General features: G+C 36.9%; 1 protein-coding gene across 2 annotated transcripts in view; it reads left to right on the top strand.

Annotated features, from left to right (window-relative positions):
• The first annotated feature begins 589 nt into the window (after positions 1-589).
• The window catches only part of LOC132203252 (zwei Ig domain protein zig-8-like), a 189,659-nt gene continuing 172,635 nt past the window's right edge, over positions 590-17,613 (top strand). The window contains exons 1-2 of one of the 2 annotated variants that reach the window (XM_059630891.1): positions 590-703; positions 909-975. Coding sequence is in view for 1 of the 2 variants with exons in the window: in XM_059630890.1 (XP_059486873.1) it covers positions 8,877-8,994 (118 nt within the window). In the remaining variant the exon portion in view is untranslated. Of the gene's footprint in view, positions 704-908; positions 976-8,257; positions 8,995-17,613 lie in introns of those variants that run through there. The other variant, XM_059630890.1, reaches the window with a different exon arrangement.

Raw genomic sequence — 17,613 nt, 5'->3', positions numbered from 1 at the left:
CGTGCTGAAACTTAAAATTAATTTATAATAATAGATAATTTATCACACAAGAATGTTAAATATGTCTACATAAGATAAAAAATGTAAAAATTATCAATAAAAATAACATACAACTTTTATTTTTATCACGTTTAATGAATACAGGGCACAGCCTGGCTGTAAAGACCAGAAAAACAGAACAGAGAGAGCAAAGATAACAAACAGACGCCCTATTCTAACTTCTAACCATTCTTACGCCTGAGTAAAACATGCTCTGACCAGTTTGTATTATTCCGGCCGGGCTTGAAATATTTATGCTAAAATTTATTGCCACCTTGACAGACACTGACGCGGCGCCCGCGGCGGTGGACCATAACTTTTGTGTCTTGTGTTGTGTGTAACGACAGTAAGTGAAGAAGTGAACGACTATGAACGACTTTTGATTTTGAATGTAACTGTGTGACTGTGACTAACAAAGTTCTTGCCACCCTGATGTACACACGCACACGTGCACGTGCCTCACCGCCTCCGCCTATGCCCCCCTCCCCTCTCGTCGCTTGACCACAGCAGTGCCGCGGCCTTGACAGTGTATCATGGCGGCACCGGTGCTGTTATGATTTCGCTATCGCTTTTTCTCGGCCTGTCTTCTAGACGAAACGTTTGTACTTCGTCTGACCTGTCCACCGCATGAATTTCGAGGCCTGACCCTACCCTGAACCTCCAGGTATAGTTTAAATGGCGAAAAATTTATTTTCAATGAAGGATTTAATTCATTTAATCAAATATTAGGATGCAAGTGAAAAAACTTTAATGAAGACTAGGGAATGAAATTACAATCAAACAATTTTTAGATTTCTTTGCATGATTATTCCTACCAAAGTATTTAAAATAAACCCAAATAAACTAACCAAATTTTTTTATAATTTCAGCATTCTTATGCGTCACCCAGAAAAGTGGGAAATCCAGACGATCTTTCAATAACCTGTCTTCTAAAATGTAAGTACACTTTTTCCTTTTCAACGTTATTATAATTAAAATTTCCAATCGGCATTATTTCAAACTCTAGTATTCGTGCAGGGCGCTATACATTATTCGGCAAGTCGGATTTATCAGGTCGTATAGAAAAATAATGCTATGTAATGAATGAATTTTTGATCTGCAGTTAAATTCATGAATTTAGCATTGCACTTGGTCACTTTCGATACATCTTATCCAATTATTGGCCTTAGGGACTGTCAAATCATGTGTCGATGCTGCCCATTTCCTCCCCACATTACCCTGGCTCCACCTTTTGCTTCCATTTTTTATTTTTTTACTGCCAGTTTTCACTTAAGAAGTTTCTATCCCCCCTACTAAATTTGATAGAAGATCGATTTGAAGCTGAGAAAAAAATTAGCTTATGGCCTAATTAAACATTTGCATTTAAATTATGTGAAAAGTTTGTTGGAAAAAAATTTGAATAAGCAACTGAGTATTAATGTACTTAAATATTCTTGTCGCAACTAAATTGAAAAGTTTTTCATGAAATAATAAAAATACCAGTAGAGAATTTTTTTTTTTAAATCTTTCCGATTACAAAAAAGTGTAGCTTGTTCCGTAGTTTCTGTACATGAACGACTACGCACCAAAATGCTGGGCGAAGTGAGTGTCACACGAACACGGTAATTTAACAAACTAGCAAAAACTTTGGACTGGCTTGCGTCCCCTGCGCATCGATAGGTGCCATCAATCGGTGGGTAAAGAGATCAGGACCATTAGTCAGAAAAGAGAGCCAGTTCAGGGGCCGCATTTTGTTAATGATATGCACGCGGCGGCGGTGTCTGTGTCGGCGAGGAGCGCGAAAAAAATAAATGAACACACGCGGCGGCGGCGGGTGTGAGTGATGGATCATCGAGGAATACAAGTGGCAATAAATAATGTGCGCCAGGACGGAGAGACGGCGGCGGATTTTTCGCTCGCCATCAGCGGCGAATCTAATCCGGGTGTGACTGATGTAAAAAGTTGTTAATTCCCTGACCCTGTTTTCTCACACCAACGCGCGAGAATTTATATCGCTGATGATGATCGAGTGAATTTTAACCACTGCGCGCGTGAGTGCGAATGCAAATCGTGCGCTAGAGTGCATCTCTGCATGCTGACTGTGCTTTTAAAGGCAATTATTTTTAATCAAACACGTTTTGCTCCAATCAACTTCAATCTGGTTTTCCAGTTCTGTAAGCTGCAGTCTTTTTTATGAAATTCAAAATATTACTTTTGCTCACTATCAGTTTATTCCGTTTTTATATAATTTAATGACAATTGCTGAAATTTATTCTTAGCCACAGAAGTAGCAATTTGAAAAAAAACTGGAAAAAATGATTTAATTGGGTTAAATGAAAAACACAAATAAAAGCCGAAAAAATATAATAATTATTTATTTTGATGTATTGGTGCTTTTCATTAATTTTTTTTAAGAATGTGGAAATTAAATGCTCAACCCCGAACCAACTTTTCAAAACCCAAAAATTTTTTATGTATTTATTCACAGCTTAAGACTATTTCTCTATCTCTAATTGCGTTCACAATAAGTAAATAGATGATATTATCTGGATATTATGTTACCCAAGCGTTGCAGCTCATATATTAATTATTATATCAAAATTTACAATGAGCCATTGGAAGCATATTCAATCAAATGTGATCGTTTGACCTATTATGTAAAAACTAAATGAAAAATTAATTTATCTTGCGTGTTTATTGGACATCATCGAGTTCCATTAACGTGCACGAATTTTATTAATTTTCCACGTCCACTAAGGCTGGATCTCGGCCAAAAATAATATAATAAACCGTGGGAGCGATCGATGACCGCGCGGCTCGGTGTTTTCTGTATGTTCCTGATGTTGACGTGACGGTGACAGCGCAACTGAATGTCAATAATTAATAGCACATCGCCAGAGTAATTAAGGGCGGTGAAAAGGTACGCGGCGCATCCCCGGCGTCGGCCAAGATTTGAGGCCAGAATTAATAACCCAGGGGATGCATGGCTAATAAAGTGCGGCAAAAGTGGGCGTGGCCGCACACTCGGCCGCCTTATTAAGCACCCCAACTGGCGCCTTGGTAATAATAAAAGGTAATTGTTACGGCCCCCGAGAATGAGGATTAATTTATTATGCTGTGGAGGTAATTTATTAGGCCGAATCATGCACCTGTGCGCCAGTCTTGGGGTCACTCCCTCCTCTCTTGCGAGACAATTCCGAAGCGCGTGATTCTGCATTCGCTCGCCATATTAATTGCTTTTTACCTGCTTGGCCACCCCAAACTCTCCAGTCCCTGCTGACCGTCGCACGTGTATACAGAGTTGATTAATTTACGCTCAGTGCTTTTGTGCAAGTACCTGTGCCAATAAATAATAACGGTTATTTAGTGCTTGCGTCCGATTTATTCCCTTTTTTTGACGCAAACTGTTTCCAGAAATAATAAACATAGAGTAGCGACGACCTCTTTAAAAAGTGGAATATTTGCAAGGGCTTAATAATACTGAGAAACAAGTTATTTATTTTATTCACTGTAAAAATTAATATGGAAACCAATAAGTGAACCAGAATATTAAAAATTGTATAGTATGCTTACGCAGGGATTTCTTTTTTAATTACAAATTGTGATTATTAAAGTTTTTATTAACAAAAGAGTGGTACAATCAAAAGTTGCTCAGCTCGCTTGAAAAACTTTAATAATATAAAATTTCTGGATATGTAAGAATTTCAATATAGGCAAAGCATTTGGTTCACTATTAAATTATTCTTCAGTCTGAATTAAAACAACTGGGATTCTTTTCACGATTTTTTTTAAGGTCTCATTAATTTGAATTTTACCATTTGTATTGTAGACTGGTGAATATATTTCATTATTTCCAAATGAAGGCAAATCTTTGGTCTCAATTTTTTCTTTAAAAAAACACAGTCAATTAAAGTCTTTTTTGAGAAAGAATTGTACTTTTTTAGACTTTTTTATAAGAATAATGTCATTTTTAGTCTCATGCAAATATATTAAATATGTGGCACAATTAAACATTTAGTTTGAAAGTATTCAATTTTGAAGCTTAAAAAAATAAGAAAACGGATTTTTTTATCTCTGTCTAAAACGCAGGCTGCAAACGATATTTTTTTAGGGTCAGGCCCTTTGATGATGGTGATGAAGGCTTCGCTTAATTTTTTATTTTTTGTTTTTGCGTTTAACTTTATTAAAAATCAAGCAAATCAAGTATCAATTCTAACGATTAGTTTGGCAGCCACTCAAAATGATGCAGAAACACGATGAACTGAAAAGGATGAAATCAGGGATTTGGAGGGAAGCTGTTGGGTCTGGTTGATTATAACATTTGATGTAAGGGAAGGGGGTCAATAGTTGAGCAGGCCAAATAATCTTATTCTTTACAATTTTATGTTGATTATTTTTACAAAATTAAAAAAAAAGTTGCTGCATTTTTCTTTTTATAACCATAATTTTGAGGAATTCAATTTGAGAAATAATTGGGATTTTTTTTTAAAGTTCAATGGCATTGTGGCGACTTGTTATGTCGCGCTGGTGAGCAATAAGAGGTCGCAAACTTTTCAAGGAGACGCTGCTTTTGAGAGTTCGCTTGTATTCTTTTTGCGTTTAGGCAAGCGGCAGCCGTTTTCAGTGGCGTTACAAACTCAAGTCTCCTCCACCTATTATTGTTGCAAAACCGCTGTTCATTAAAAACTTTGCATTAGCCCAATTGCTCTCATTGTTCGAGATGCTTTCATATAATTATTGCCAAAGAGCAAAAGCGTGTTTGCTAAGTGGAAAAGTAGGCTATTTACAACAAAAGAGTTACCGCAGATCACAATAATCATGCATTAAGGAAAAACTATCAGCCTAAACTTTTCTTCTTCTAAAAGTCATGTCCATCATAAAACAGAATTATGGGTTGTGAAATATTTGTAAAATAATTTAAAATTCATCATTAAAATTTAATTGTGTTGAATAAATTCTTTTGTATTACAATAAAATTAAGCTCTTGAATAAATCTTATAAAAATTTATAATTTTTTTGTATTTTGTATTTTTTCATTTTCTCAAATAACATTTTTGAGGGCGAGTGACGGTGTAATATGGCCAAATCTAAGTACTTGAGCCACTGACGCGCGACGAGTGGGCCTTCTTTTCATGCATAGGCTTTTTGAGAAATAAGTGATGAGAGAGATATGATGGCTCGTTAGCGTGCGGCGCCAGCGTGTATTCCTGTGAGCAAAACGAGCCTCACTCAAATCTGCATGTATGGATGGCTGACCCATGTTAAAAATTCATTCCCTCTATTATTTACAAGTACGTGTGTTCTTCCTCGCGACCTCCTTCTTTTTTTATCCCGCTTGCTTTTCTTGCACGAGAGAGGAACGCGTTAAAATTTCATGCTCGCCAAGCCTTAAGCATAAATGGCCCCTTTTAACTGCTTTTTAAGTGAATCCCAAGCCGGACGGACGAATCGGTGCTTTCACTCTCTGTGCCCGCATGCGCCTCAATTATTCACCCCAACCCCCATTAGCTGCTCAGCCAGAGCACACAGCTTTATTATACGCACCTAGGAAATTCTTTGAATCGTGAGGCTTTGTTAGATTTGGAAGCTCTTGCTTGGTAAAAGACATAATCAGAGCCATGCAATTTTGAATGCTTTGTCCTCTGCGATTAAATGTGCCCAATTACTTTGCTACCAAATGCTATATTATCTGCAGCTATTATATAAGGGAACCAATTATACAGAGCGGTTTATTTTAAATAATTATATTGAACTGATTTTTTTCTAAAAATGGCGATGTTTTAGTACCAATTTTTAGTTGCAAATAGTTACAGATACATTCATTTTTTTGTAAAAAAAAAAATCAATAAATTTATTGTATTCATGTTATTAAATTTACCGATGCTCATCTTTTAAAGAAGACGAAAGGAACATACTTAAAAAATTTTCTAATTAAATTAAAATAATAATAAACAAATTTGAAATAATTATTCTTACGATTCTTAGTCGAATAAAATAAGTTTAAAAAAATTAAATTTAATGAGAAATTCTTTTCAAAAGTGGCAAGTAACCAGTAAATATTAAATAAATTTCTTTATGTTAAAGTACGTAAAAGATAAAAGTGGCTATATGACATAATTTAAATTAGCATGGCACGATTCGCAAAGGTTCTTTGTCAAAGCAAATCAATGAGTCATTTTTTAACAGTTTATTAATAATTAGGTAACATTTAATGAGTTCAAATGAAATAAATTGTTTGATGTAAAATATTTTTCATAATTATGTTTTTTGTATTGCTTAAACAGTTAGGTCAGGAGAGCAGTTCTCATTTTCCTGTAAAATTTGTTGAGCTTGCAAAAGGTATTTCAAAAAGTTGGGAGACATTTTTTGTTATATATTGTTACAAGTTTGTTACGTGTCAGAACTCTGGCCGACTACAAAGCGAGGCTTCTATTCAAACCATGGTACAATGCCGTTCAATTTGCGTGCACACGCCTTTCAAATTCTCACCCCAGACTAAAATCACGTCCTTGCATATTATGCATCGCTGATAGCAACAAACTAAAGGAGACCTGTCATAGAAAACTTTGTAATTATTACGATACCGTCTGTGCCATGTATACGTGCCGCTCACAGAGCAGAGACTAACTAAGACAAACCACTAACTGAATCAAGCTTTGCAAGCATACAAACCCATCCTGCCCTCTTACTTGCTTAATGCACATAATCAGCTTGCTAAAGCATTTTAGTAAGTTCGGCGAGTATTTCAATTATAAACAAACTAAGCGTAACTTTTGGTCCTTCCCCGTAAATCAAAGTGCATGCCGGAAAGTAGTGCTGCTGGAGAGAATTTAAGCTCGCCTGTTTGGATACATGAAACGAGCCTGGGGGACACAGGAGGCCAGTTATATGTGATATAAAATTAAATAGAGGTCACATCGATATATAGAACGTTTTGTGCGGTTTAACGGTGCAGTTTAGTGCCTGGATGTGAAAGCATCGGTTCATAGTAGATGCAAAAGACAAGCATGTATACAATTAATTGATTGTATATTTGTGCAGTTGTTAATAATTCAATTTCATAAATGCATCAAAATTAAGTTTTTGATTCAAAGATGAAATATTCAATTAAATTTTGATTTCTAGCATACTTCAAATAACCTAATAATTATGACTTTATTATTTTTATAGAATAACCGTGTGTCCGACGGACAGTCTATACTTTGAACTGTAATTTTTTCCATAAATTTAATATGCGATGATTCACGCCATGCGTTATATTTCAGTTTGAGAGGATGCATGCAAAGTTATATTAAGTTCATCCCATTGTTACTCAAAATCATGCAGCGTGATAAAACAGATGCGCTGTTTAATATCATTTTTGCACCTTCATTAAATTATTTCCAGATGCAGTGTTTACTGTAGCACTTCGTTATCTCTGATATTAAAATTAACGCATGAAATATAGTAGAGAAAACGCCACGCAATATTTGCATGAATCGTTTGCAAAAGCATTTATTATTCTCGGAATATACATTGCAAATAATTTAAATTTTACGCCGTGGATTTTAATTGTAAATAATACATATGTATCCGTATGCTACGGTATGCTAATTACTTATTGCTAGTTGCTATTATTTTAAAAACAAATTTGATAAAAATCACCAATACAGCTATAATACACTCACAGTAAACAAAATATGAATGAACTGTATTTTTTTTTTTTTTTTTTTTTTGGTAAAATGATAAGCTATCATTCGGTTTTTGGCTTTTACCATAATGTTAATTATTATTTTGCTTAAATTCAAATAAACACTTCTAGATTAATTAATGAAAAAAACATGTATGCTATTATTTCAACAACAAAAATAATTATAATTATGTTGGGTTGACGAATAATAGCAATGAATTTTTTGAGTCACAAACAAAAATAAATTGCCACTTAAAATTTTCGAGACCATTTTTCACAGACCAATTTTCAAGTCTCTACGCTGGGGGAAAATTCAAATGTGTAATGCAAAAAAGTTGAAAATGTCTTTCGAAAATAGCACCCTTTTTGCTTGTTATCATGTTATTGACAGCGAACTGGTACTCGCAACACTAGGTGCATGGCAATAAAAGTGTAATTTTTTAGTTTTTTTTAAGCAAGAGCTGCTGAGCATTGCGTCGACGGAGACAGAGGTCGGGCCGGTCGTCGGTGTGTTGCGGGTTGCGCGCTGCGAGGGAAGGAGCGAGCGGCGGCACACTCGTCAGCGCCAAGGCTCCGACTCAGCACACACAGCAACCATCTCTCTGACTCGGGCCCTCTTTCACTGCAGCCCTTATTGATACAAGTTGCTTCGCGGCACGTTCGCTCTTTCTTGCCCGAACAAAAAACACACGCACACCTCCGTTGCCTGCTGCGATGGATCCGACTTAATTGGCCGTGCAGACAATTAAGTATTGCTGGCATGTGTTTTTCCTGCAGTGATCGTTCCGCTCTTAAGATTCATCGACAGGGGTGGGTGGCCGGCCCGCCCCAGGGTGCAAAAACACTCGTCGTCTAAACTATTGCTTGTTAGTTGTCGAACTCTAAATAGTCTAATCAACCCTCGTTGTTTTAAACGGACAGTGTAGAATTCTTTCTAGTCATTTATCAGTGTTATCAAGAGTTGTAGTTCATCGTGAATCTCAGTGGCGCATTGTATTAATTGTTGCATGTGAAAACTCTGATCTCGGGACCAAACAGAAGAGATTCGTTATCGCGTGTATAATTGGAAGAATTTAATTACTCCGCACCGCCGTCGAAGAAGAGAATACCGAACTTTTCTTCAAAGAACTGTGCACCCTTATTGAAACCGTTAAGTGTAATGGAATCCGCCTCGTTGTAAGATCCTTCGATGTCTCCTTCATCTCTACACGTAACCATGGATGTCGCACCTCACAGCAGCAATTCCAAAATGTTATTCGTAGCCGGACTTTTAGGACTTCTGATCGTTTTGTGTCAACCAGCCAAAGGTAAGGGTGATAACTTTCTATCGTAAAATTTCAATGGACTCTGTTTTACAACCTCTCAATTTTGTTCTTCTTAAAAAAATTCGTAAAATTAAGATTTGATAAATTAGAAAAGATTATAAAAGGTACAAGAGATAAGCATTTAAATTTGCGCAGTTAGCATTTTCTCAATCAAAGTGTTGCGTAGGATTCAACGTTGTTCATTTCCTCCTTTTTGCTTGAAATTTCGTTTTATAGAGTTCAGGTAGAAGCCACTGTGGCGGTCGTTTTTTCTCCTTTGAAATTGATACCTCCTTGTACAAGTTACTTCAATCAAGAGGTATATCCTCATGAAACTTCACTTGGATTTGCGTTTGTAAAGTACGGCAGGAACGACATAATGCGAACCGAAACTTTCCCAAAAGGGCAAATATCCGCTTGCTTTTTATTAGTGAAATATGATCGCGACCGTGTTGGCGCATCTAACGATCGTCGATTCCCAAGGGGCAGTGCAAGATTGATGACAGACCAGCGCTTAAAATGCCATCACGATGAATCAATATGCAAAATATAATGTATACCAATTTTTATATTGAACGTTTGTAATTGGCAATATTATTTATTACAACTGAAACGTTAATGACTTTTTTAAAAATTGAAAACAATCTTTGTATCTAAAATTTGTACTTATGCGCACTTACTTGATTAACAAAAAATCAAATATAAACTAAAAAAGTTAATACAATTTTATGAAAGGCTTAGAACGGCTTAGAATGCATGTTTTCCAAACAAGGAAACTCTCTGTCTGATGCTGTTTTCACTTTGTCGACTTCACACTGCCCACGCTGATAAAGTTGCCTTTGTAAAAAAAAAATGCAGACAAACAATCACTGCCCTTCCCGGCACCTTGTATGGCAGCTATTGACCAGAGGTTAAAGGTCTTCTCGTCCGCATTAATGCTCTTTGCTTTCTTTGTTTTCTTTTTAACTCGAGACTACCCGCGGGCACTACGCTAGGCAGTCGTGGGTGTAAAAAAGAAATGTGCAGTTGCGTGCCCGGCGGCGGCTAATTTGAGCATACTTTGCAAGCCCCTCGCCCTTCTTTCATAATTGGATGAATGACTGGCTTGGATTCTTTTTCCCCTCTGATGCGTGTGAGAATTTAAAACTCTCCCGCGCCCATTAAATAAATCGTCAGCCTAATTGGTTTGGAATCGCGTGAATTTATTGCTTTGCACCTGCGTGAGCAATTGGCCGAAAAAGTTAACTTTCCGCGCGGTTTGTGCAAACAAGCGTTTTCCAAAAGTACGCAATTTACTTTTCAAAAGAGAGAGTAAATAGAAACTATATTATATAAAGAGAGCGAAAGATTCTCCTTTTCCCAATCTAGATGAGACTTAACTTTGTGGAACACAATTTTCAAGCGCGGAGGAAAAGAAAAATGTTGCAAAGTATAGCGCGCTCATTTACTTTTAGTACGAGTAAGCGCAAGCCTTTATGTACTTTGGAACACGCAATTTTTCCAACTTTATACTGCCGAAGTTGGCCGAGCGCGTATCACCCTCTGCGAGAGACGCCCGCCGCCTTAAATATGCAGTTTTACGACCGTGCTAACTGGAATCAATTTCACACAGCTCTTGCTCCATCCAGATAAGACTGCAAGCAAGATTGTCGCGCGCACTTTTCACTGCTGGCGGCCAAAGTCTTTGAAAGATCGATTCGATAAATAACGGTAATTAAATTTGCGATGCTCCCAGAGCCTGTTTGCTTTTGATTAATTATATCTATCGAGCCCTTCACTCACTGCCTGTTCCTTTGCGAGTCAAACAGGCTGCTGTTGGGAAGCTGTCAACATGAAGAAACGGGCCGGGTAGCAGTTGTGCTTCAACTTCCCATTAACTATCCTAACAAGTTCCCCTCAGCCCAATTCACAAGAAATTGACTTGAAGCTTGAATAAAAGCTTGAATAAAAGCTTCTAAACGGGGAACTTCAAACTGCTTTATACCAATTAATACAGTGAGAGAAATAAAAATCTTATGGAAATTAAAAATCATTCTATGGCTTACAAATTTCGAAAGCTCAATTCTTCTAAAGAATTAAAAAATTGATCTGCTAGGCTCCAACTTAACTTAATGGATCTTTGATCTTAAAAAGAAGAAATTAAAAACAAATTTTGTTTAAATATTAACAAGTGCTAAAAATTATTTTATTCTAAATCTGATAAATTAAAGGGAAGTTGGATTTACTATTAAAGACAATCTTCTAGACATTCCCAGAGATTCCGTATAACTTGATCAAATTGAATTGTGAAGAATTAACAGTAATTTAATAAGATTGGTGATAATGATAAATATTTTGCACATCCATTATTAAATTTACAAAAAACGTTTGCACCGCGAGCATTGATTTACATTGTGATAATTGAATGGACCTGATTGCGAGTGCAATTGGAAGCGCTGGGAGGTGCATTTCGCAGAGGGCGTCATATTCGTGCTAATTACCATCGGCGGCCATATGGTTTTACGCCTATGTGGAGCGGCCAGGTTGGAGCGAGTGCATCGCAGATGGGGCTGGCCAGATACTGCGCGCGGGTCTGTCGGTGTTGCAGACCCATTTATTGCAGTCTGGTGGCCAGCCAAAAGACCTCCAATGACCCAGCCTAGATATGCACCGCACAAATATTATTATTATCATCGCGCAGCCCGTGTGTCGGCTGCAAAAGAACAATGGCCTCTGGGTATTAGCTGGGTCATGCTGCTGGAAATTGAGTTTGAGCTCGATTTTTTCATCACCATTTTGCCCGACGGCGCTCGTCGGCCTGGCGCGTTTCTACTTCATGCAAAATTGAACACACACATATTTCATAATTTCCAAAATGTTGTGATTATTTAAAATCGCTTTGAAGGGATCAGCTCGATATTTGTATTAATCAACGGGCCAAACCAGAGAGGATTATTTTTTCAATATGTGGGCCCTTGATAATCATGAAATTAATTGGGATACATATTGACGTCCATCAGTTAATGATGGTGAATATTTGCCTTGTAAAAAAATTCAGGACGCAAATTGAACAGCAATAATAAGTTTTACAGTGATATTTCAAAGCGAACTGTCAATTATACCTGCTCTAGCTTTCATAGCATTTATAGCGTCTTCAAACGCAAGACCTCTGTTGAAAACGATGAATGAGATTTCTGAAAAAGTTGCTTACAAAAATTGCGAATAAATATAATATTCCATGAAAATCACTGCAGCGCACTCACAATCTGATGTTAATTATTATTTTCAAGGAATGAAATTTTTTTTAAGTTTGCATACCTTGCATCCTTTCATGAAAATCTGGAATATTTAAAAGTTCATAAATAATAAAAAGTCAAACTTTTTATTTATTATTATTATTATTTTTTTTTAAATTTTTTTTTTTGCGATAACAACAAAGAAGTTTCTGTTAGTCTTGAATATTCTATATTGAAAAGCGACCACGATCTGCCAGTCTTTCCTTTGTTGCGGTTTTTCATCTCGGGTGTTACACAGGACACCATGGTTTGCTCTAAGGTTATAGTTATAAGCATCCCTGGCAATATGTCTATATAATGAAACGAATTTTATACGCACGTACGATATAATTACCTTTCTTTGATATACACAGAGGGACGCAAATTCACCACAGAAATTAGTGCAAATATTTGCAATTTTCCTGACCAGGTCTGGACTTTGATCGCCCGAGGAGTAAAGGAGATCCTGGAGTCCGGCCGCGTCATCGTGTTGCGCAAAATGATTTGTTTTTGTCCTTCCTTTGTGTGTGCGCCTCCGCATTGCTCGCAGCAACTCGGCAAAACAATTATTATTTTGTCCCACCGTGACAGTTTTGTTTTATTTCAACTATTTTTCCAGCTGTTCCGGCTTTGTCCGTAATATTTTTTTTTGCTGTTGCTACCGCAGCGTCAATAAATGATAAACTCCCCGCAGCTGTGTGGGGTGTTATGATTAAGGCTCGCCGAAAATTGAGCAACGCAAAATAAGCAAAGCCTCTTTGTATGGGAGACTGAGCGTAAAATTCTCTCTAAAAGAGCAAATTAGTCTCAAATAACAAGGAAGTAATAATCTTTTGATTCTCCAACTCTACCCAATATTTGTGGAATATCGACCCACGCGGTTGTCAGCTGACAACTTTCTCGAGAAAGTGCCGACCGGGTTGCGAATAAATAAAAAAAAAACATGATTTATATTATTTCTCCTGCGCTATTGCATTTGCGTGTTTGCCGGCTTTCTCGTCAATGCCGAGTTGTATTTTATATCAGCAGAGCTTTGCGTGTTTGTCCGTACGCACTGATAGATGGGCCTGAAAACTGTAATAAAAAAAGTTTATCAAAATGTAGCTGCTCGAGAAGACAAAGAAAATCGCAAACGGCACTCTCGGTCGGGTGCGCCAATTGAATATTTCCTCTTTTGGCAAATAAAAATAAAAATATTATTTTTCTTATATAAGAAGCGAGTGTGTTGTAAAAATCCAATTGAAATTTTGTTGCTCCGCTAGCTGCTGTCCCCCTTTGAAATACAAACTCGCACACAATGCCGACGCTTGTGTTTGTTCAGCCAAGCTCTAAAATGCTCTTTTTTTCTTTGTGCGTTTGCCATCTTTTATTACGTAAGTAGAAACAATTGAAATAAGAGCAGCCACCAGACAAACAACATTTTATATCATTATGTGGACGCGGCGGCGAGTGGGGTGTATTAAGCGCAGGCCGGCGCGCGCGTTTTGTTTATTTTCCTTTCTTTCCGCTTTCTTTTTTGGACGCACCCCGGCTATTTTTTTGCGCCACCACACCGACATTATTTTCGCATGGGACCACAACATCCTTTTTGCAAAATGAGGGGAAACGTCTTCTCGCAGCGGCGCGCGTCAACACACAGCGAAATCCTGTTTGTGCGGGCGAGAGTCGTCATCACGACTATGCCGCGTGAGCCGACGGGCTAGAAGAAAAGTTTCTATTTTCTCAGTCCCGGCTTGTTTTTTCCTCCTTTTGGCATATGTAACAAAAAGTTTTTGGTCTGGGGTCGCGCCACCAGTGTGGGCAAAAGGCCTGCTTCATTCCCCGGTGACGTAGAGGTCTGCAAGGAGTCTCCTTCCTTAATTGGTTTTATCAAGCTTTGTCTTCACACGTGGATTGTTAACAAAGGCAAAGTTTCACATTTAGGGTTGATGTTTTAATTAATTAAATCAGCAAAATGAACGGTATGTAAATTGAATTCTGTTGGGGGCTTGTAAATTATGAATCTATAAATACCCATTGTTTTTACAGAAAAGCATTTTATATTCTGAAAAAGTAATTTTGAAGGTATTAAAATAAGAGAATTGTCAACAGCTAGTTACGCTGCTGTATAAAGTATGTAAATTAGTAGCCAAAAATTTTGATTGGAAGATCCAACGATTTCATTTAATATTAATTGAGCCTTCATTGGTAGGTAAAATGCTTTAAATTCAGATTATATGTATTGAAATATGTGTAATTCTGACATATTTAAGCAAAATAAAATCCTAAAATTACTGTGAAATAATTAATACAATAATTATTACATAATTCTTTAATTTAATAGTAGTGCAATACTTGCTTAAAATTATTTTCAAAAGAACTTGAGAATTTTTCTTATTTTTCTCTCTCCCAATTTACAATTTTTTGTAGTGACAGCGAAGAATTATTATAACCAAATCAAGTATTTACAACAATGGTGAGTAAAATTTCTAATTGTTTTCCAATAATTGCGATCTTGGCGCCTATTGTTGTAAAGACTTGATTTGACTATGCCAGGAAGGAGTCATTTTTAATTAAATCTTTAAATTAATTATTGAAAACAATTGAAATATAACATTCAATTTTAAGAGCAAATAATTTATAATAATTTAATTGAGGATTTTCCCTCGCTGCCGACCTGCTGCCGACCAAGTGCCGTTCTCTAGCTCGAAAGCCACAACAAAGGCGACGTTCCACATGGCTTTGGCTCTCTCAGGTAAAGTGGCAACTTTTGCCCGCTTCTCTGGCGACGCGATTCGTCGTCGGCAAAAATGGTGCTAGCAGACATAAATACAAAGGATAGAAGTTTGTTCTCCAACTCTAAATGCACACGGCGGACGCGCTGTTCCGTGCCGATGCAATTCTGCGGAGTTGCAAAGCACGCGAACAAATAAATGAATGAATGAATGAAATACACGTAAACAAAGTGCACTTTGCAGAGCTCGTTTTTCCCACGCGCTGGGGGCTCTTTATTCGTGGAAATCATACAAAATCGCTATAACAACTTTTCATAATATTCGTTTATTTATTTATGTAAACGTGAGAGGCAAAAATTTATGGTGCACTGGCATGAAATACGTACGACTGGGAGCACATTAGTGTGCGGTGCAATGACCATTTGCGCGCCCGCCGATGATGAGGTCGCGCCAAGTGCGCTTCAACTTTAAATCATGACAACCTATAAATACTCACACACACACGCCCAAACCCTAATGTATCATTGTAGGCCAACCAGATAAAGTGCCCGAGCTTGTATCCCCGCGTCAGCTGCCATTGATTTGTAGCTTTTCCAAAGTTGATGAACTGATTTTTCCGCTTTTGCTGCAAAACGCAAAAAAAAATAACAAGCGCCAATGTTTTTGCTGATTCTGGCGATAATGTTTTTTATTTACGTTTGGGAAAACTTTGACGGACATTCTCGTGGGAGTTTAACGTAATTATGATTTGCAAAAAACAAATTTGTTGCTTTCGTATATTCTACATTGCGATAGCTTAATTTATGATTGCGAAAAACGTGAGCTTAGTCAACACTTTTATAACAATATTTATTCGCCTCTCATTATCAAAATAATTTTTTATTTTTAATTTGCGTTTGTAATAAGTTTTGAAAAAAATTATGAAAAGTTATCCTTTATTTTTAACTTGGAAACTTGATCAAAACAGCTTTTTTTTATATATTATAACTACTACTGAATGTCTGGTCCAATTAAAAAAAAAAAGAATGGAATTCAGTAATAAATAAGGTGCTTTTTTATATAATTTTGAAATTCCCTGAAAAAATTATCCATGGGCTTATGTTGCAAGCAGATTAATGCTTATTCATACTTATTCGCAGTTGGCTTTAATTTCTTATTTTAAAATGCCTGTTGCCCCGAGAGAATAATCTGCGAATGAAATATGTTGCCTCAATGAAGGATAATCTCTCGGCAAACAAAGCCATTGCGGAGGGACGTTAAAATGATTTGTTTAAATTGTTTCCCAAGATCTGGTGCGCAGAAAAGCAAAAATTAATGTGCCGATCCTCTGGCACAAATACCAAGATATTATATATATTTTTTCTTGGTCCGTGATTGATATCAAAAGTTTCTCTACGGGTCAAAGAATAATGAGAGATTATACTTCCTTGGTTGGTTACAAAGTTGGCCGTGCTGGTATAAATTAGCCTGAGCACGAGAAAAAAAGTGGATTCTCGAAGCTTTTTCGCACACCGGCCAGTGTGGAATTAGAGCTAGGGGTGTGTGTTTGTGCGAGCAATTTGTCTGCGGCGAACGTGTTAAGGCGAGTGACGTCATGAAACCTCCATTAATTCAAAATCGCTACCAGAGCGAAGCAGAGCGCGGCTCACTTCGTCTGGAACAAAAGATTTCGCGTGCTCGCAAACCGAAATTTCCGCCCGAAAGGGTATTTATTTCGGCTTCTTTGGCCTACTTAAATAATTACCCATGTGACATTTGCGGTGGAATTGGAATTTTTCTCTGCCACCTCCCTCACTGTGGCAACACAAACGAGTAAAGCTCTCGAGGATTGTGTGCTCTTGACTTGATGTTTTATTTGCCTCTCTGGCTCTGTAAGAAATATTTTTCCGTCAAGCGTGCATTGAGAGTTGGCAGTTTTTTTTGTACGTACAAAGACTTACTTTTGCTGACTTTTCAATCTTCTCCTTGGAGAGGAAAGACGGAAAAATTCAACTTTGAAACATAAGTAGGTGGGAAAGTTTTTCCTATTCGCTGCGTCATTCAAATGTTTTTATTCCGAAGTGCTCCAGGAATTAATGCGGCTGAATAATTGAAACAAATAAGTCGCAAGAGGAAAGAGTGGCTTAATTAGGTTGCAATAATTATTCTTAAGTGGCACGAGTGGGGTGAATTTGAAAGTGATAAGTGATAATTGTGAATTCAAATAATTGAAGAAGATGATGATTTTTTTTAATTAACTGTTTTGCTAGGATGATATTATAAAAACTAAAAATATGAATCTTGCAATTTATTTTGTAATTAAGGTTAAGAGACAAGTTGTTACAAATAAATTAAAAAGTTGATCCAAAAGCCTGGCTGACGTAAATCAACATCCAAATTGCATGGTGTATGAAGTTATCCTAGGCCACATAAGTTTATAAAATCCTAATTAATTTTTTAAGTATATGAAGAAACTTTTTTAAACCTGATTAAATTAAAAATTAAAAAATTTCACTCAAATCGTGTGAGGCTGAAACTTACATACAGCCAGCTTGGGATCTTGTAATTTGTTGAATTTATTACCCTCGCATGAGTTATGAAAGTGATGTTCTTTTTGATATCTCAAAAGCAGAGCCGCAGATGAAATTGGATTTTAGTTCTGTTAGAGCCTCAGA

Source organism: Neocloeon triangulifer, unplaced genomic scaffold, assembly GCF_031216515.1.
Source record: "Neocloeon triangulifer isolate White Clay Creek 2 clone unplaced genomic scaffold, ASM3121651v1 ptg000017l, whole genome shotgun sequence".
NCBI lineage: Eukaryota > Metazoa > Arthropoda > Insecta > Ephemeroptera > Baetidae > Neocloeon > Neocloeon triangulifer.
This window is presented reverse-complemented; position numbering and strand designations above follow the sequence as displayed.